The sequence below is a fragment of the Typopeltis vanoorti genome, chromosome 2 (genome assembly GCF_054136105.1).
Source record: "Typopeltis vanoorti isolate ZY-2024b chromosome 2, IOZ_Tvanoo_1.0, whole genome shotgun sequence".
Classification (NCBI taxonomy): Eukaryota; Metazoa; Arthropoda; class Arachnida; order Uropygi; family Thelyphonidae; genus Typopeltis; species Typopeltis vanoorti.
The window spans coordinates 127,078,768-127,096,463 of NC_143550.1; the positions used below are offsets into that span (position 1 = coordinate 127,078,768).

At 38.2% G+C, this 17,696-nt stretch overlaps 1 protein-coding gene across 6 annotated transcripts in view; it reads right to left on the reverse strand.

Annotated features, from left to right (window-relative positions):
• LOC150109418 (basement membrane-specific heparan sulfate proteoglycan core protein-like) overlaps positions 1 to 17,696 on the reverse strand; it is a 1,783,738-nt gene that overhangs the window by 1,393,725 nt on the left and 372,317 nt on the right. For 5 of the 6 annotated variants that reach the window (XM_090413063.1, XM_090413033.1, XM_090413050.1 and 2 more), the window contains one exon: positions 9,905 to 10,015. The exons of the other annotated variant lie outside the window; for it this stretch is intronic. In XM_090413063.1, the coding sequence (XP_090269189.1) occupies positions 9,905 to 10,015 (111 nt within the window). The remainder of the gene's footprint in view (positions 1 to 9,904; positions 10,016 to 17,696) is intronic. 6 annotated transcript variants of the gene reach the window in all.

Below are 17,696 nucleotides of genomic sequence, written 5' to 3' on the forward strand. Positions count from 1 at the left end.
CTTCTTATATATCACAGCCTCCAATTGGCTTCAAACCTAGAGATTTGCAGATGAAACTACACAGTACTCATCTTTCATTTGTCAAACAACAAACATCCAGAATGTCAACTTCAACACACTACATTATTTTCAAAATAATTCTTCAATAGAGTTTAAGATAACCTTAATTAAAATTGAATCCTGTCTTTTTTTTCTCACAGAACCTTTTCCTTCTAGTCTTAATTTTATGACATTCAAATCTCTATGAAATTAGATTTTTCTTGTTGGACTAACTAACATCCAGTCTTTCTTGGCATAAATGTTAATACTGCTTCCTCAGCATCAAAGAAATTAGATTCTTTCACTCAAGATATTACTTCACCTCTGAACAATGCTTACATTTATGATAGTATCCTATGCTCCCTTAAATATTTGTAAACAATGAAAAAAGCAACAGGTTGATTAATTGCATTTTTCATCAACTCAGCCTCATTCACACAATCACTTCAAGGCTTCAAGATCTTCCATAACTAATGTCTTAAACTGATTTCCTTGTTCCTCCAGTCATACTCTTCAGTGGAGGGGAGTTATCAGGAAACCTTGAACTTCAATACCAAAATGCAATATTATTACCTGTGAGAAAGATCTCACTTCACTTTCTTCCCTTACTTTTGATGATGTCCATATCTTCAAAGATGATCTGAGTTTCCTTAGGAATACTTGTCTTATTATTATTATGCGACACCTCCAGGAAGTCCAAAGACTCATCGAGGGAGTGTGCACCAACAGCTTCGAATGAACACCCCTTCCAACTACTAACCGCACTCAAACTTGCTTAACTTTTTGCAAGCCATTAGTAGCAGAGGCTCTACCAATCGACCAACCTTTGCTGGCACAAACATTTCAGCCATAGCTTCTTCAGATTCCAAAAAAAGTTATACTTCTCTCCTGTAGAACTGTAGACTCAGTATATAGTCCTTTTTTTCTAATATGGTGTACTTTCCATAACATACTCAGTATACGGCTTAAATGCCTCATCTTAGAATACTATTCTTGTGTTCAGTTTCATTCCTGTTGTTCCCATTGAGGCCATCCCTGCATCCTTATCTGATCATCTTTTATTTCACAATTCTGGTGTCATATATCACAGGCCACTGTCCAATTTTTATTTCTCTGACTGGCTACACACATTCTTCTATCAACAACAAATTACTCAGCTTCACACTACTGCTCTCACTCAAATGATCATCTGCAGAAAAGAACTCTCTCCTACCTTCAACATTTATCCAATACATTAATGAACTATAGTTGTCAATCTGCAAATTCTAGCTATCATGCTGCCATTCAGGATCAATGTTCTTCTCTTCAGCTTTCTACTATCATATCTTCACTCCCACACTGCTTGGCATCACTATCTCTAGCAACTCCTGCAAATCCCACACTATTATCAGTGGACACAAAGGCATTTCATTGACTGAGGAGCTCCATTATTTTTTTCTACCAAAAAGGTTCAGGTAGTTGGATTATTTTTGACATGTTTTCAGGAGTGAGGCTATTTCCCCCTCCCCCTCAACTACTCTAGTGAAAAGCATAGTAAATGATAGCAATCAGGGATGTGAGAATGTATGAGAAACACTCATGCATGTTAACCCTCAGGTATTTTGACCTTGTTAGCTTAAGATGGGTTTCCACTAGCTGTTCCTGCTGTAATATTTCCTCTTTTCCTTCTGGTAAGCAAGAAAAAATATATATATATTTGTGTTTTGCACTCAAATATTACAAATTAGCTGTATACAAGACAGTGTTCAAACCAATTTTAATGAATGGATCTAAGAGATGGATTAGAAATAAAACACTTGATCAAAGACTAGTGACCACAAATATGAGAGTCGTGAGAAAGATTAGGGAGTGTTAACAGATGGCATTAGTGGAAATATATTAAAAACGAGGATATTAGGAAAGAAATTCACATCGATCATCAGCATCCAGGAAGGTGTCAGAAAAATGAATCTCAGGTGGTATGGTCAATTAAATAGAATGGGAGAGGAAAGATCAGCAAAATTAATGTTCTCTATCAGGTTGGCAGGATAAAGACCCAGAGGAAGACCAAGATATAGGTGGATTGATACAATAAAAAGTTCCTTAGAAGACAGAAATAAACATCTGATAATTTTGGAGTCTTGACAGATAAAAGATTGATTTGGAAGAAAATTGTTGATAGGAAGTTAGTAATGATGCAAGTTCTTCGTATATCCTGTACATCCCTTGAGGGTACAAGTCAGGAATTTGATAATGAGTGTTTGGCACTTGCAATTTATTTTCATTTTCTTTACTCTCACATTGAGCAGTTGATGACAGGCAAATCTGAGCATGGCTGTACTTTTGGCACTTGAAGCAGAACATTTGAGATGCAGTCTGACAGGAGCAGTTAAAATACCCACATTTCACTAAATATGCAGGTTGAAAAGTTAAGGGGGATAAAAATCCCTTATTGTTTTTCAGCCAGTAAGCGAAACTAAGATCGAAAACTACGATCTGAATTTCATGCCGACGAACTGTCGGCAGATCCAAGCATAAGTGACCACTTGGTAGTGCCACACCAAGGCAACTCGTTGCAAATGTGGAGCAAGCTCCCTCATTTTCTCATAATGTAAAAAAATAATGTAAAAACACCCAGCTCCTAAGAGATGTAGTACTGTTTTACATTATGAGGAGAGGTCACTACCCAGACCAGTTTCAACCTTTTTTGAGGTCTCATCAGTGAGTAGCTAGACCTAGAATATCAGAGTTTAAGTGAAAAGAACTTACATACTTTTGCTATACGATTGCCAGAAAGGTGTGTCACTATATTATATTTTAACATATTATAACTAAGATGAAAAGCCAAATGGCTATTTGTTTCTGGCGAGGTTGATAAGTTAAGGGGGATAAAAATCCCTCATTGTTTTTCAGCCAGTAAGCGAAACTAAGATCGAAAACTACGATCTGAATGTTTCATGCCGACGAACTGTCGGCGGATCGCCAGAAAAAAATAGCCGTTTGGCTTTTCATCTTAGTTATAATATGCAGGTTGAAGTTATAATACTAAATAATTACAAAAGTCATTGCATAAAATTGCTTATTTATAGACTTTTTAACTATGTTTCATAGCCATTTTAAATACACTTCAGGAAGATAACCACAAAAAGAGAGAACAATTAGGTGAATAATTATTTAAATTAAATTTATTAAATTATTAATTTATTAAATTTATATATGGAGTGGATAAGGATCTGAAATTTAGGGGACACATTGCCAAAACTGTGAGGACAACACAATGAATTCTGGGAATGATGCAGAGGTCATGACTTGTAGAAGTAAGGCGATTCTTGTCCCATTGTATAAGGCTCTGATTATTATTATTACGGGTATCTCCATGAACTCAGTAGACTTATCGCGGGAGACCCAAACTATCAAAATAATATCTATCATATCTCTTGTTGAATTCATTTACAGATGAACTCACAACTGAGTCAGGCAATGCATTCCACTCATTCACCACCCTCCATGCAAAAAAAAAACCATTCTCACACCATTGTTAACCACACTTTTCCTTAATTTCCAGGGATGACCTCTTGTTCTTCCATCACTATCACACACAGCTGAAATGTTTCCCCCTGCATCAATCTTATAAGAACCTTTTAGTAATTTAAATGTTTCTATCATATCCCCTCTTCTCCTCCACCTATCAACCAACCTTTGCAAGCTCTCAATCTATCAATGTAGGGAACATTTTTTATATCACTCACCAACTTAGTCACTCTCCTCTGAACCCTCTGCACAACTTCCTCATCTCAAAGGAATCCAGGTGATCAGACCTGAGCACAGTAACCCAAATGTGGAAGTATCAACGCTTTATAAAGGGGAATAATAACCTCTTTATCTCTGGATGTTAGTGTGTTCCTCAATAACCAAGAAATCCTCTGTGCAATCTTAAACACCTTAGCAATGTGTCCCCTGAACTTCATCTCCCTATCCACCAACACCCCCAAGTCCCTAGCCTCATCAATCTCTTGGAGTACTATTCAATGTAGTACACAGCTGGTAATCTTTTAATCTCAAAATGCATAACTTTCCACTTTTCCACATTGAACTGACATCCATTACCTTTTACCCATTTTGCCAGCTTATTTAAATCATCCTGCAAACTCTCAACATCAGCTTGATTATTTATTGCACTACCCAACTTTGCATCAGCAAACAACTGAATATCTCCCTTTAAGCTATTTCCTATATCATAAGACACACACATGGACTACTGTGCACAGATTTGGTCACCTGGTTTTCAAAAAGATGAAGAGATGTTGGAAAGGAGTCCAGAGTGACTGACTAAGATAGTTTTCTGATCTCTGGAATATGAGGAAAGGTTGAGAAGATGCAATTTATGGAATCTAGTGGACAGGAGACTTACAAGTTAGTAAGGGATTGTTATAAGATCAATGTTGGAGAGGTTTTACAGATAATAGTTAGAGATTGAGGTGAACCAGAGGTCATCCCTGGAAGCTGTATAAGGAGGGCATGAGCAGGGGAGTGAGAAGCAGGTTTTTTGCATGCAGAGTTGTGAATGACTGGAATTCTTTGATTGACGGTGTAGTGTCTGCAAAGAATTTTAGTGTGTTTAAGGCACGGTGTGATGAGCTGTATGACAAAAGAACCTCCTAGATGAGTCCTTGACTATTGGGTCTTGGAATAATAATAATTTACTATAGCTCTTAAAAGAAGATTTTCTTTATTCAACTTAGGAAGATTTTTTATTCTATTTTTAGTACATTTATGGATAATACTGCACCAGTACACACGTCACAGCAGTACATATGGTAACTGGCTAGTAGAACAATCACAAACATCCATGCCCTTGGCAGGATTCGAACCAACAGTCTCTTGGTTGGAAGGCAGACACGTTAACTACTCAGCCAACCAGGAAGCAACTTAGAAAGGCCATAAAGTCTTGGAGGAAAATCATGATGAACTATTAGCATTTTTATGCTTTCTTAATTCCATGAATGAATTTCGGCTAAAATAATTATAATACCAGATAAACTCACGTAATATATTTTATTAGCATCACAAGGTTTGAATACCCAAGTATCATAGGCATCTTCAATGCAAGAACACATAATGGCAATTGAACATTAAAAGACAAATCTATAAAGCACCACCTAAGTAGCTGATAACTAAAAAGATCAGCATATTTCCTAGCTTATTTTTAAAAAAAAATTACATATATTTATACAAAATAAAGTTAGGAAAGATTAGCTGATTTAAAATGTACTATCTCCCACAATGGGGACAGACAGACCATTGGAACTGTTGAAGTTAGGAGAGTGAAGTAAAGTTTCACGTTTCTTTATCAAGCCATTCCATGAGGAACCGACTTTTATGAAGAACTCGTCTTGTTCCAATGAACTATGTCTAGTGTTGATAGGATGCTCCACAAGTCCAGACTGTTCAAGGTTACAGGTATTGAATAACACTTGTGTTCCTCTAGAAAATAAAAGCAGATCTTCCTGTTTGTCCAAAATAGGATAATGCACAAAAGGAAGAAATCTGGTAGATGCCTGAATAATTGAGATGTGGTAGCTTGTCCTTAGGAGAAGCGAGGAAGGTGGAGATTATTTCTGATGAGGCAAAAGGCAACAAAAATATTCAGTGGTTTTAAAACCTTTCTCTATGCATTCACTAATGCTTTGCACATAAGGGATAGGCATATGAGTTATTTCTTCTGTATTTCAAGAGGTAAAGATACGATAACTATTAAAAGCTCTTTTGATGAAAGAATCCTTAAAATAATTAGATAAAAAGGTGGAATTAATATGTTGTAATTCTTTCTGTAACAGTTCGTCTGAAGAACATAAAAAGTGGGCATGATGAATAAATCTTTTAATAGTTCCAAGATGAGATGGTGAGATTCAGCAGATATAATGGCCTATGAGTCTTCTTCCAAAAAACAGAAATGTAAGCTGGCATCTGGTTGATGAAAATTAAAAGATCTGAAATGGCTAACATTTTATTTTCTTCGAGGGTAAATTGGATCCTGGGATGAAGCATATTTAATTTAGAATAAAACTGTTATAACCCAGAGGAAAAGCCACTCCAGATAGCAAAAATATCATCCAGAAAATATCCGAATCAGTAAGTAGGTCTAAGTGAAATGTCAAAAATATGTTGTTTGAAGTGCTCCATGAAGAAGTTGGCAATAGCAGGAGAAATAGAATTGCCCATTGCTGTTCCTTTGATTTGTTGAAGTAACTTGTTTTTAAAAGGAAAAATAATCAGAATATATTACAAAAGAAAATAGTTGAACAATATCTGATGGAAATACTTAATTCAATGCTGTCAGATAAAGGAACATTAATAAATAAGGGAACATTTAAAGTCATCATAATATCTGAAGCATCTGAATGAAGAAGATCCAAAATTTTATTTTTAAAATCCAAAGTATTTTTTTATATAAGTAGCAGTTCTTCTAGTTGAAGAAATAAGTAAATTAGATAAAGTATTTAGAAATTTTATAAGTGGGACATCTTATGCAGTCTACGACTAGTCTTAATGGAATACCTGGTTTATGAACTTTGGGAACACCATACAATCTAGGTGGATGACCAAAGAAGGTCAAGTTTTTCTTTTTTCTTCATTCCAAGTAGAAACATTATCGATAAGTGCATAGTCTGTTTAACTACAGGTAGGATCAGATATGAGGGGCCTGTAAATTGAATAGCCTTAAAGTAATAGACATTTTTCTCTCATATTCTTTTCTATCTTGAACAGCCTTTCCCTTCTGAACCTTCGTAATAATAATTATTATTATGTGACACCTCCAAGGAGTAAAGACTCATCGAGGGAGGGCACTCATCCACAACTGTCTCCACCACTCAAATCCGCCCACTACAGTGAACCGCAACTACTATCATCATCTACAACACCATCTATTGGCCACTACCATCACTAGTATTTTCACAGACAATCACAAACATCCATGTCTACGGCAGGATTTGAATCCGCAGCCTTTTGGTTAGTGAGTGGATACACTAACCACTTGGCCAAAGAATAATAATTAAATTATTCTTATTATTCAATGATTTCGGTGCTTTAAATTCAGAGAAAGAGAGATTAGCATGCAGAGGCTTTGTACTAAAAAAAATTTTTGCACATTCGAAATGAGTCCTATGAGTACTGGTTCTAGAGTGGCTTACAAGTGAATCAAACTTATCCTTTACTTATCACGAGAAGAATTAAAAACATTTAGGTATGAAGTCGATATGTGCAAAGAAATATTAAAATTTTCAGCCATTAATACAGATTGTAAGGCATTCTTGATATAAATAATTTCTCTATATTTAAGAATGCTAGAGATGAGATTTTTAGCTTCATATAGCTGATAATTTAAAAGTGACCTTCTAGTCTTTAAATATATCTGATGAGCTTTGAGACTTAAAAACTTCTTTTATTTTACGACAGGTAAGGTGGGGGATTCCTGCTAGACTTGCACTAATTTGTTCACTTTGTATACCTAGGAAAACCAGGACTACCCATCTTCCTGATGGGTAGTCCTGAATGTCCTAGCCAGAATCCATCATCTGCACTTGTCTGCAAGAGTCAGTGGTGTTGCACTAATTCTTCTTATGCTCTAGGGATGGGATCCAAAGCCTGTTGTGATGCTGGCAGAGCATCTGGAGTAACCCTGGTGTTCCTCATGTGATTGAATTTATTGCTTGCCAGATAGTGGACAAGCATGTGTGCGTGAGACTCTGATGGGCAGGAAGCTCTGGCACACAAAAAAAAATTCCTTGAGCATGAATTCTTCGTCCTCAAATGGAGAAGTCAGAGGCTGTTACAAGGTCTCAACCAAGTACAGATAGCACAGATATATCATTTGAGCATTCATAACAAGAACAGAATGAGTTTTTACTACTAGTTAAGCCATATGCACTTAGGCAGATCTTATCAGATGCAGACAAATCTCATGACATTTTTCTTGGATCTCTGTGATAGAGGTCTGAAAGACCAGATAGAAAAAAAAAAAAAGGACTCAGAAGAAAAGAGTAAAGAATGTGGGAAGACAAGCAAAGTAAAGAAGTAAAATGAAAGGGGCCAGTACCATCACTGGGAGTACCCTCCACCAGAGACAGGTGTCCCACGTGGAGTGGTCTATCCACTGTACTCTGCTGATTACATGCCTCAGTATTTTCAGATGAAGGCACATTGCTATTACTCATATTACAATATCGCTATTATTTTTGTGAGAATTATCATGATATATCATCTTCTCTTACATGTTAAACTCAATGAAAAGTCACAGAAAGTCGTTTATTTCTTAGAAACTATGCTATGATGAGATGGTTAATCTTATCTCGGCAAGGTGCATAGTGCCGTGTAATGAGTCCTTTGTTTGTAGCTGGTATAAATTGGAGGAATATGATGCATTCAAATCAGTGCTCCTGTGTCCAGGTGAAATGGCTGTGAGAAGGAAACTGATGGAGTTTGTAAGAGGCATTGTAATAGGATGCCATGTTGTAAGCCTATCTGTTCAGCAAATTGTTGATTGACAAATTCAGCCATCCCAGGGAAACAATCAATGCCATACTGAGAGGCAAGTGCAGGGAGTCAGCTGCAAGTGCTACTCACTGTGGACAATCTGCCACACTCCATTCCTGTAGGGTGCTACAAAGAATAACATGTAAAACCACATTTGTCAGCTGACATGTTGCATGCAGAGTTCTGGCATTGACTGGAACATGACTATGGACAAAAAATTCAGAAACAAGGCTCACAGCATGGATTTCCATGATAGGACTGCAATATGCAAGCCCACATTATCTGAACCAATAAGGAAAGTAGTTTTCAGTGGTGCAAAGATCATGTACAGTGGGAAGTGGAAACTTGCAAAGCTGTGTTATGGAGCAATGAGTCATGCTATACTCTCTACCAAGCAGATAGATGGATGGATGGATGTGGTTGTGGTGGATACCTGATGAATGTCTCTTAGCAGATTGCATAATCCTAACTACGAAATTTGGAGATGAATTCCTGCCTTTCCTGGTTTGGCCTCAGATCTCTGTGGTACCCCGAACACTGAACTCTGAGAGTTATTAACATACTGGACAATGCAATGCATTATACTTTGTCGCATTCTATAGAACTGAGCATCAACTCTTTCAGCATGACAATGCACCAATTTCATAAGGCTGCTGCTGTAGCTGTGTGGTTTGTGGAGATCAACGTCAGATCAATGTCAAAGTATGCCTTGTAGGTTGCTGCAGTCATTGCAGCAAAAGGTGGCTGTACATCTTAATGTGGGTGACAGCTGCTTATTCCTCACACCATTGTGTCCATTGACTTCTAATGTGTATATAATTTCAAAACATTATGCCCTTAAACAGTTGTGCCAAATGAAACCTGCACAAAAAAAAGCTTCCATTTTTTATGATTTCTAATGTTGAATTTCATTAAAAGCCATGAATCCAATTAAAAGGAAGTTATCAAAGTTAAGATAAAGACTATATGAATAAATATAGTCTTTATCTTAACTTTGATCAATTCCTTTTAATTGGATTCATTTCTGTTAACAGCTATATGCAAACTACACACAAATGAAAATCAGTTGGCATTAAATGCTCCTAAATGCACATATAGCTTATTCTATGCCCAGACAAATCAGATGATCATAGAATATAGTCAAGAAAGACATACTATCTGTTTACAATGACATAAATACAGTTTTGTATAATGTGACCTTCAGAAATGCATTTTTTAGTTCAAAAATGTTTAACACAGTCAACCTGTTAATCATAAACAAGATTTGTTTCAATTTCCTGGACTTATCTATTTAATAGCAAATCATATATAAACATGCATGACATGAAACATTTCTGAAAACATCACTTACTGCACTCCCTTTCATCAGAGTTATCATTAGGACAGTCAATTTTCCCATTACATCGAAGTCGGCGATCAATACACTGTGCAAAATCACACTGCCATTCTTCTGGGGTACATGCTGTTACAGTTAGTATTTAAAAGTGATTAAATAATTTAAGATAAGTGATTTAAAAATGCTGAAAAGAAATTTAAATCTTTATTCATAAAGAATGTACATCATGCAATTAAAATATAATACAGATTACATTACATAAAGCAGGTCAGGTTGAAAATCATGCAAGTGTTATCAAGTTTATCATCATGCACCTCCATAGTCCCAGGACTCACAGAAGGTCTCTGTACTGTACAACCAACAGTCTATAATTGCAAAAATTACTGTAAACTCAAAATGAATATCAGTCGTGATATATTTATATTTAATTATATTTCATTAATTTAATAACTATAGTTATATTTAAAAGCATTAAAACTATATTGCAAGAAAAGTTATCCTTAAGTTGTTGAAACCAATTGATAGCATCCTCAGACAGTATAATGTTATAAGTACCTATATGGCTCCAGCACTTGCAAGGTGTATAAGTCATACACATTACAAGTCCTCTAACTTGATTAGTGTGGGTTTTTTTTTCTTGCTTAAACTAAATACGAAAACGTTAATATTAGACCTAGTAACCTGCAGAGAAAAAAAAAAAAAAAATGGCGGCGGCATTGTCATTCCATGATTTTAATTTGGATTTCAGTCAGTTCGTTAAGTGTGAGGTCTGTTATATGTATTCCTTCGACTACATAAATGATTTGTGGATGTTTAGTGCGGATGGAAGAAGGGTGTGTGCGAAATGTGACCTGAACGAGGAATTGATGAATGCGAATATGAAGTTGATGACAGAAAGTGCTAGTACCGATAGTGTCGCGAGTGCACATTTGAAAGAGACGGATGGCGGGAAAGACAGGCGAAAAAATGTTAAAAAATCAGAAAAAGAGAAAAAGAGCGATTTGACAACCGTAACGGATGTTAAAAGGGACGAAAGTAAGGCGGAAAGAAACGAAATTGAGAGAACGAATGAAAGTAGAAATGGCGTGGTGCAGAAATCGCAAGTAAAAAAAATCGAAAGAATGAATGGTAGCGAAAAAAGAATGACTGATGGCGAAAGTTGGACGCATGTTGGAACGAAAGTACTGAACCAAAGAAAGATGAATGACAGTAAAAGTGAGAAGAATGATAGCGAAAGTTGGACGCATGTTAGTCCGAAAGTACGGAAACAAAGAAAGATATGTGAGAGTGAGAAGAATGATAGTGAAAGTTGGACGTATGTTGGACCGAAAGTACGGAAACAAAGAAGGATGAATGAGAGGGAAAGTGAGAAGAGGGGGTCGAGAGTTAGAAAGTTAGAAAGATTTAATGATAGAGTGAATGTGTCGCGAGGTTCGGAAGGTGAATTGGATTGGATGAAGCAAGAAATGAAATGGATGCGGAATGAAATTGAGAGAATTCAGGTCAAAACTATTAAAATAAATCATGATGGCATGAAAGAGATAACAAAAGATGAGCGAGTGGCGTTGTATGGCGACTCCATTATTAAAGGTGTGCTAGAGGATAAAATGCACAAGGTATGTTTTCCAGGCGGTAAAATGAGTAGAGTGATTGAGGCATTGAATATGAGGCGGGAACGAGCAAAAGAGTTAATTGTATTAATTGGTACGAATGATTTGAGAGAGAACAAAGAGCATGTCAAAATGAATGTCAGGAGACTGCTTGGAAAGATAAAGGAGAATAGTGTGACAGGAAGGGTGGTCAGTGTGTTGCCTAGGTATGATTGTGGTGAAATGAGGCGGAGAGCAAGGATTATGAATGATATTCTGGCTGAAATGTGTGAGGAGATGGGAGTAGAGTTTGTTAATGTATGGAATGAGTTTGAGGGACGAAGTGAGCTGTATGGGAGCGATGGACTGCATTTGAGTGGTTATGGTGTGAGTCGCTTGGAGAGACTGCTGCTGGAAGGTAGAGAAGTGAATAGAGAGAATGAATCAGATCGAGAGGGGAGTGATGTGGAAGAGCAGGAGAGTAAGACAGGAGAGATTGAAGGAGTGGAAATGAATGTGGAAGTGAGTGCTATGAGTATAGAAAATGAGAGAATGGGTGTGCAAGAGGAGCAGGGAAACGGCGAGGCTCAGGGCGGACAGGGATACACAGCATGAGAAAGGTGGATGCTCCAAGAGGAGGTGAGAGAATGTGTAGGCAGGAAAGTAATGGGATGATCAGGGATCAAAAGGAAACAGATGGAATTGCAAAGGGTTCTAAAATGAAGAAGCAGAAAGGGAAATGGCCCCAGTCCAGCATGGAGAGATCACATCGAGTGAGTGGTATCAGTGGAACTAGCTGTAGATCCAGAAATGAGTTGTTGTGTTTGTATACCAATGCTAGAAGTATAAGAAACAAGGCGGATGAAATGGTTGCACTAATTGCGTCTGTGCACCCAGAGATTGTCGGAATAAGTGAGACATGGTTAGATGAGGATGACATCCTGACAGGAATAGAGATGGAAAGGTATGATGTGTTTCGTGAGGATAGAAGGGGTAAAAAGGGAGGGGGAGTGCTATTGATGATAGAGAAAGAGTTATGTCCATACAAGGTAGAGATGCAAGAGGGAAATGGGGCCAGTGGTTTTGAGGCAGTATGGTGTGAGGTAGAGGTGAATAGAATCAAATACTTGGTGGGATGTTGTTATAGACCTGGTAATGTGGATGGTGGTGATAGTGAAATGTATAGTCAAATAAGCCAAGCAAATAAGAAAAGGGTGATCATTATGGGTGATTTTAATTATGGCCATATAGACTGGAATGAAGAGATAGCAACTGGAAGTAAAGAAAATTAGTTTCTTGAGTTTTTGAGGGATAACTACCTCAGACAGTATGTAACAGAGGGCACAAGAGGATTAAGGGTCTTGGATTTGGTCATCTCATCGGAGGATGTAATTATCAATGAGGTATCAAATCATCCACCAATTGGTGAAAGTGACCATGAGGTGATTACTTGGGTGGTTGCCAGCAGTGCAAGGACCCCAGTGAAAAAAGGGTATATGTGGAACTACAAGGGGGGTGATTATGAGGAGCTCAGGAGACAGCTTGCAGGTGTAGCATGGAATGAGGAGTTAGCTGGAAAAGAGATCAATGCAGCTTGGGGGATTTTCAAAAAATATTTAGTGGATGCAATGTCTAAATGTATACCACGGGTGAGAAGGTTAAATAAGTTAGGTGTGAGATGGATGAATAAAGAGATTAAACATGCAATACAGAGAAAAAGGGCATTGTGGAGGCAGCATAAGAGAAGTGGAAGTAACCAATTTCATGAGTTCTACAAAGACCAGGCAAGGAGAGTGACTTGGTTGGTGAGAGTAGCTAAAGAGAGCTATGAACAGCAGTTAGCTAATGAAGCTAAAAAGAATCCTAGGGAGTTCTTTCGATATGTAGCCAGCAAAAGAAAGAATGATTATGGAAGGATGACATTGATTGGAGGAAATGGTATAAAGACAGCTGTTGCAGAATGTGTGGTGGAGATACTTAATGAACAGTTCATAAAGATATTTCAATCTTGTGAATGTGACTTCATAGAGAGATTAAGAGCAGTTGATGATGGGGAGGAGAGACTGACTGTAAGTGAGGAAGAGGTGTTTGGGGAGTTGAGTAAACTATGTAAATAAGGCTGTGGGACTTGATAATATATCACCACGTATTCTGAAGGAATGTGCCAGAGAGTTGACACCTGCCTTGACATATTTTTTTAATATGAGTCTTGCACTTGGTCAAATCCCTAAAAAGTGGAAGGAGGGCAAGATTGTGCCACTTCATAAAGGAGGTGATCGAACTCAAGCATCAAACTATAGGCCTATCTGTGTGTCAGGTGTTGTGGTTAAGTTGTTGGAGAAGCTTGTGAGAACTAGGATCCAGAGTTGGGTTGACAACAATGGTATAATCTTTGATGGACAGCATGGATTTGCTAAAGGGAGGTCGTGTTTTAGTAATCTACTTACTTATTACAATAAAGTGACTGCTTCCTTGGACAGAGGAGAAGGATAGTAAGATATTTGGATTTTGCAAAAGCTTTTGATAGAGTACCTCATGATAAGTTGACAGTCAAACTAGAGCAGATGGGGTTGGATATTAGATTAGTGCATTGGATTGGAGACTGGCTATCTGATAGGTATCAACAAGTTGTGTATGGGGGTGCAATATCCAGGAAAAGGAAAGTCACTAGTGGAGTGCCTCAGGGATCTGTTTTAGGGCCATTACTATTTAACTTGTATATTAATGATATTGGCAAAGATTTGGATGGAGGTATTCAATTGTTTGCAGATGATGCAAAGTTGGGAAGAACCATAAAGAGTAGTGAAGATGTTGTGGTCTTGCAAGAAGACTTGAATAAATTGAGTGAATCGGCAAGCAAATGGGGATGTGAGTTCAATGTTGCAAAATGTAAGGTTTTAAAATTTGGAAAACAAAGATGGGATGCAGAATTTATGCTTGGTAAGAATATATTGTTGAAAGTAGAGGAAATAAGAGATCTGGGAGTGATAGTGGATAAGGATCTGAAATTTAGGGGACACATCGCCAAAATTGTGAAGACAACACAAAGACTTCTGGGAATGATGAGGAGGACACTGACGTGTAGAAGTAGGGAGATTCTTGTTCCATTGTATAAGGCTTTGATTAGGCCACACATGGACTATTGTGCCCAGATTTGGTCACCGGGTTTTCAGAAGGATGAAGAGATGTTGGAAAGGGTCCAAAGGCGACTGACTAAGGTAGTTTCTGACCTCTGGAATGTCGAGTATGAGGAAAGATTGAAAAGATGTAATTTGCAGAGTCTAGTGGAGAGAAGGAAGAGGGGGAGATATGATAGAGACCTACAAGTTGGTAAGGGGTTGTTATAGGATCAATGGTGGAGAAGTTCTACAGAGAATAGTGGGAGATCAGGGGAGAACCAGAGGTCATGCCTGAAAACTGTATAAAGAGGGTGTGAGTAGGGGAGTGAGAGGCAGGTTTTTTTCGTGCAGAGTTGTGAATGATTGGAATGCCTTGCCTGAGAGTGTGGTGTCTGCAAGGAGTTTGAATGTGTTTAAGACCCGGTATGATGAGATGTGTGTGAGATAAAAGGACCTCCTAGATGAGTCTTTGACTCCATGGGGTCTTGTTTAATAATAATAATAACTATAAAGCATAATGTTCAACCTATTACTATGCGAGTCCTGCATGTGCATGCACATGTGGTGTGGGGGGAGGGGAGGGGTTAGACTGGTAATTTGTGCTTTTCAGTTTCCACATTACTTGGTTCATTAAGTCTAGTGGATCCGTTCAAATTCACACTGATCAGTGTTTTCCACACAGCACAGGGCATGATGAAGTTTTTTGAAATGAAGATTAATATAGAAATAAGAATATCCTCAAGTTGCTATGTAAGAAGATGCTGATGAATTAACATTGATTAGTGCCTATATCATTATATCCTGCAGAATGATTAGCCTGGTGGTTAATGCACCTACTCTGACCTGCACTGTGGGTTCAAATCACACTGTGGATATGGATGTTTGCAATAGTCTTTAGGTGGGAAATTAATTTCAACCTCCAATGAAAGCCTATCATACCACTATGTCCTCTAAACTTCAAGTTACTATCAATCTTGCTTCCTTCACTTCCTCTAGTGCAGTTTCATCAACAGGTATGTGACCTCCCATTGATGGATTCCAAACTTCAAGACTTTACATTTGGTTGAATTAAACCAACATTCTCATTCATTTGCACAGATATATCTAGATTATTCAAATCCTCCTGAAGCACAAGCTAGCCCCAATTGGTGCAAGTCCCAATCCCGGATAAATGGCAAGGTTGACGTCAAGAAGAGCATCTGGTTGTAAAACTTCACTGCCAGCTCTAGTTATGATCCAATGAGTCAAAAAGAAAGTGATACAAGGGCTAGGGTGTACCCCTTTAGCAACATGCGGCCACTGCCCTACAGATGCGTGAAGTAGATAAGGGGGCTACCGAATCAACGGTGGGAGTGGTTGAAGAAGCGAGCCCAGCAGGTGGAGAGAATGTTGTAAATGGGAAGCATGACTGGAAGGAGAAGAGAAGTGGCAGACATGATCAGGAAAAGGAAACTGGACATTTTATGCATGCAGGAGACAAGGTGGAAGGGGAGAAAAAAGGTGAAGGAACTGGGAGACAGGTATAAATTGTTCTACTCTGGAGCAAATAAAGAGGGAAGAAATGGTGTTGGAATTGTGGTGTGTGGCAGAATGAAGGGCAAAGTACTGGAAGTGGGTAGGAGGAATGACAGGAGTATGCGAATGAAATGGGTCTTGGAGATGCCCTATGTGTATACGCCCCACAAGTTGGCTGTACAGCAGAAGAGAAAGATGAATTCTGAAATGTGCTAGATGAAGAAATGAGGGAATTGGAAGAAACAAGATGATGACTGTAAGAGGAGACTTGAATGGACACTTAGGGAGACATAATAGGGACTGTGAAAGAGTGCATGGCAGCCATGGAGTGGGAATGATGAACCAGAAAGGAGAGAGGATTTTGGACTTAATGGTAGCGTTTGATCTGGCAATTGTGAACTCCTTTTTTCTGTAAGAGGGAAGAACATTTGATAACATTTAGAAGTGGCAACAACAGTTCACAGATTGACTACATTTTGACTAAAAGAAAACATCTTAAAGCAGTAACAAATTGTAAGGTAATCTCAAGAGATCAAGTAGCACAGCAACGCCAGCTGCTGTGCGCAGACTTTAAAATAAGGTTGAAGATAAGAACCTTTGGAAGCCATGGGAGGAAGACAATTAAGTGGTTTTGCTTAAAAGAGGAGAGTGTGAGGAACCGTTTTAGGGAGAGGGTGTTAGAGAAGATTTTGGATGGACTAAAAAGTGTACAAGATTGGTGGAGACATAATTCAAAAGAAATTCTAAGCTGAGCAATTGAGGTGCTTGGTGAAACATCCTGAAAGATTAGAGAGCAGGAAGAGGGTAAATGGTGGAATAATAATGTACAAGAAGCAGTGATGGCCAACAGGAAGGCAAAGCAGAAGTGGGACAAGTGAAGAGTGGAAGAGGACAGAGAGGAGTACAGAAAGAAAAAGCGAGAAGTCAAGAGAGTTGTTGCGCAGGCTAAGTCCATGGCATATCAAAATCTTTAAATCAATTAGAAACAAAGGAAGGACAGAGATAGATTTATCAATTAGCAAAATGCAAAAATAAGGCATCAAAGGACATTATTATATGTGAGGCAGATCAAAGACTCTGAAGGAAGGGTATTAAGGAGAGATGTGGATATAAGAAACAGATGAAGAATATACTTTGAAGGGCTACTGAATGAAGAAAATGCAAGGACTCACAGAGAAGATGGGAAATCTTAGGAAGGGATGGTGCAGAACATTAGTAGAGTGGAAGTGAAGGAGGCCATAAAGAGGATGAAGAATGGAAAATCGGTGAGCCCTGACAGGATCCCAGTGGAGACATGGAAGGCACTGGGGGAAGAAGAAATTGACCTGCTGTGGGACCTGTTAATAAAAGTTTGTCAACATGAAAATATACCCATGGAGTGGAGGGAAAGTACTCTTGTCCCCATCTACGAAAGTAAAGGGGATGCACAAGACTAAGAATTGGAGGAATAAAGTTGATGTCCCACACAATGGAAATCCTAGAAAGGATTCTTTAAAGGGTTTCTAGAAAGGGTTCTAGAAAGGATGTGGAGGAGACTCACTACAAACAGCAACCCTACTTAAGTGGGACAAGCTGCAGAAGAAG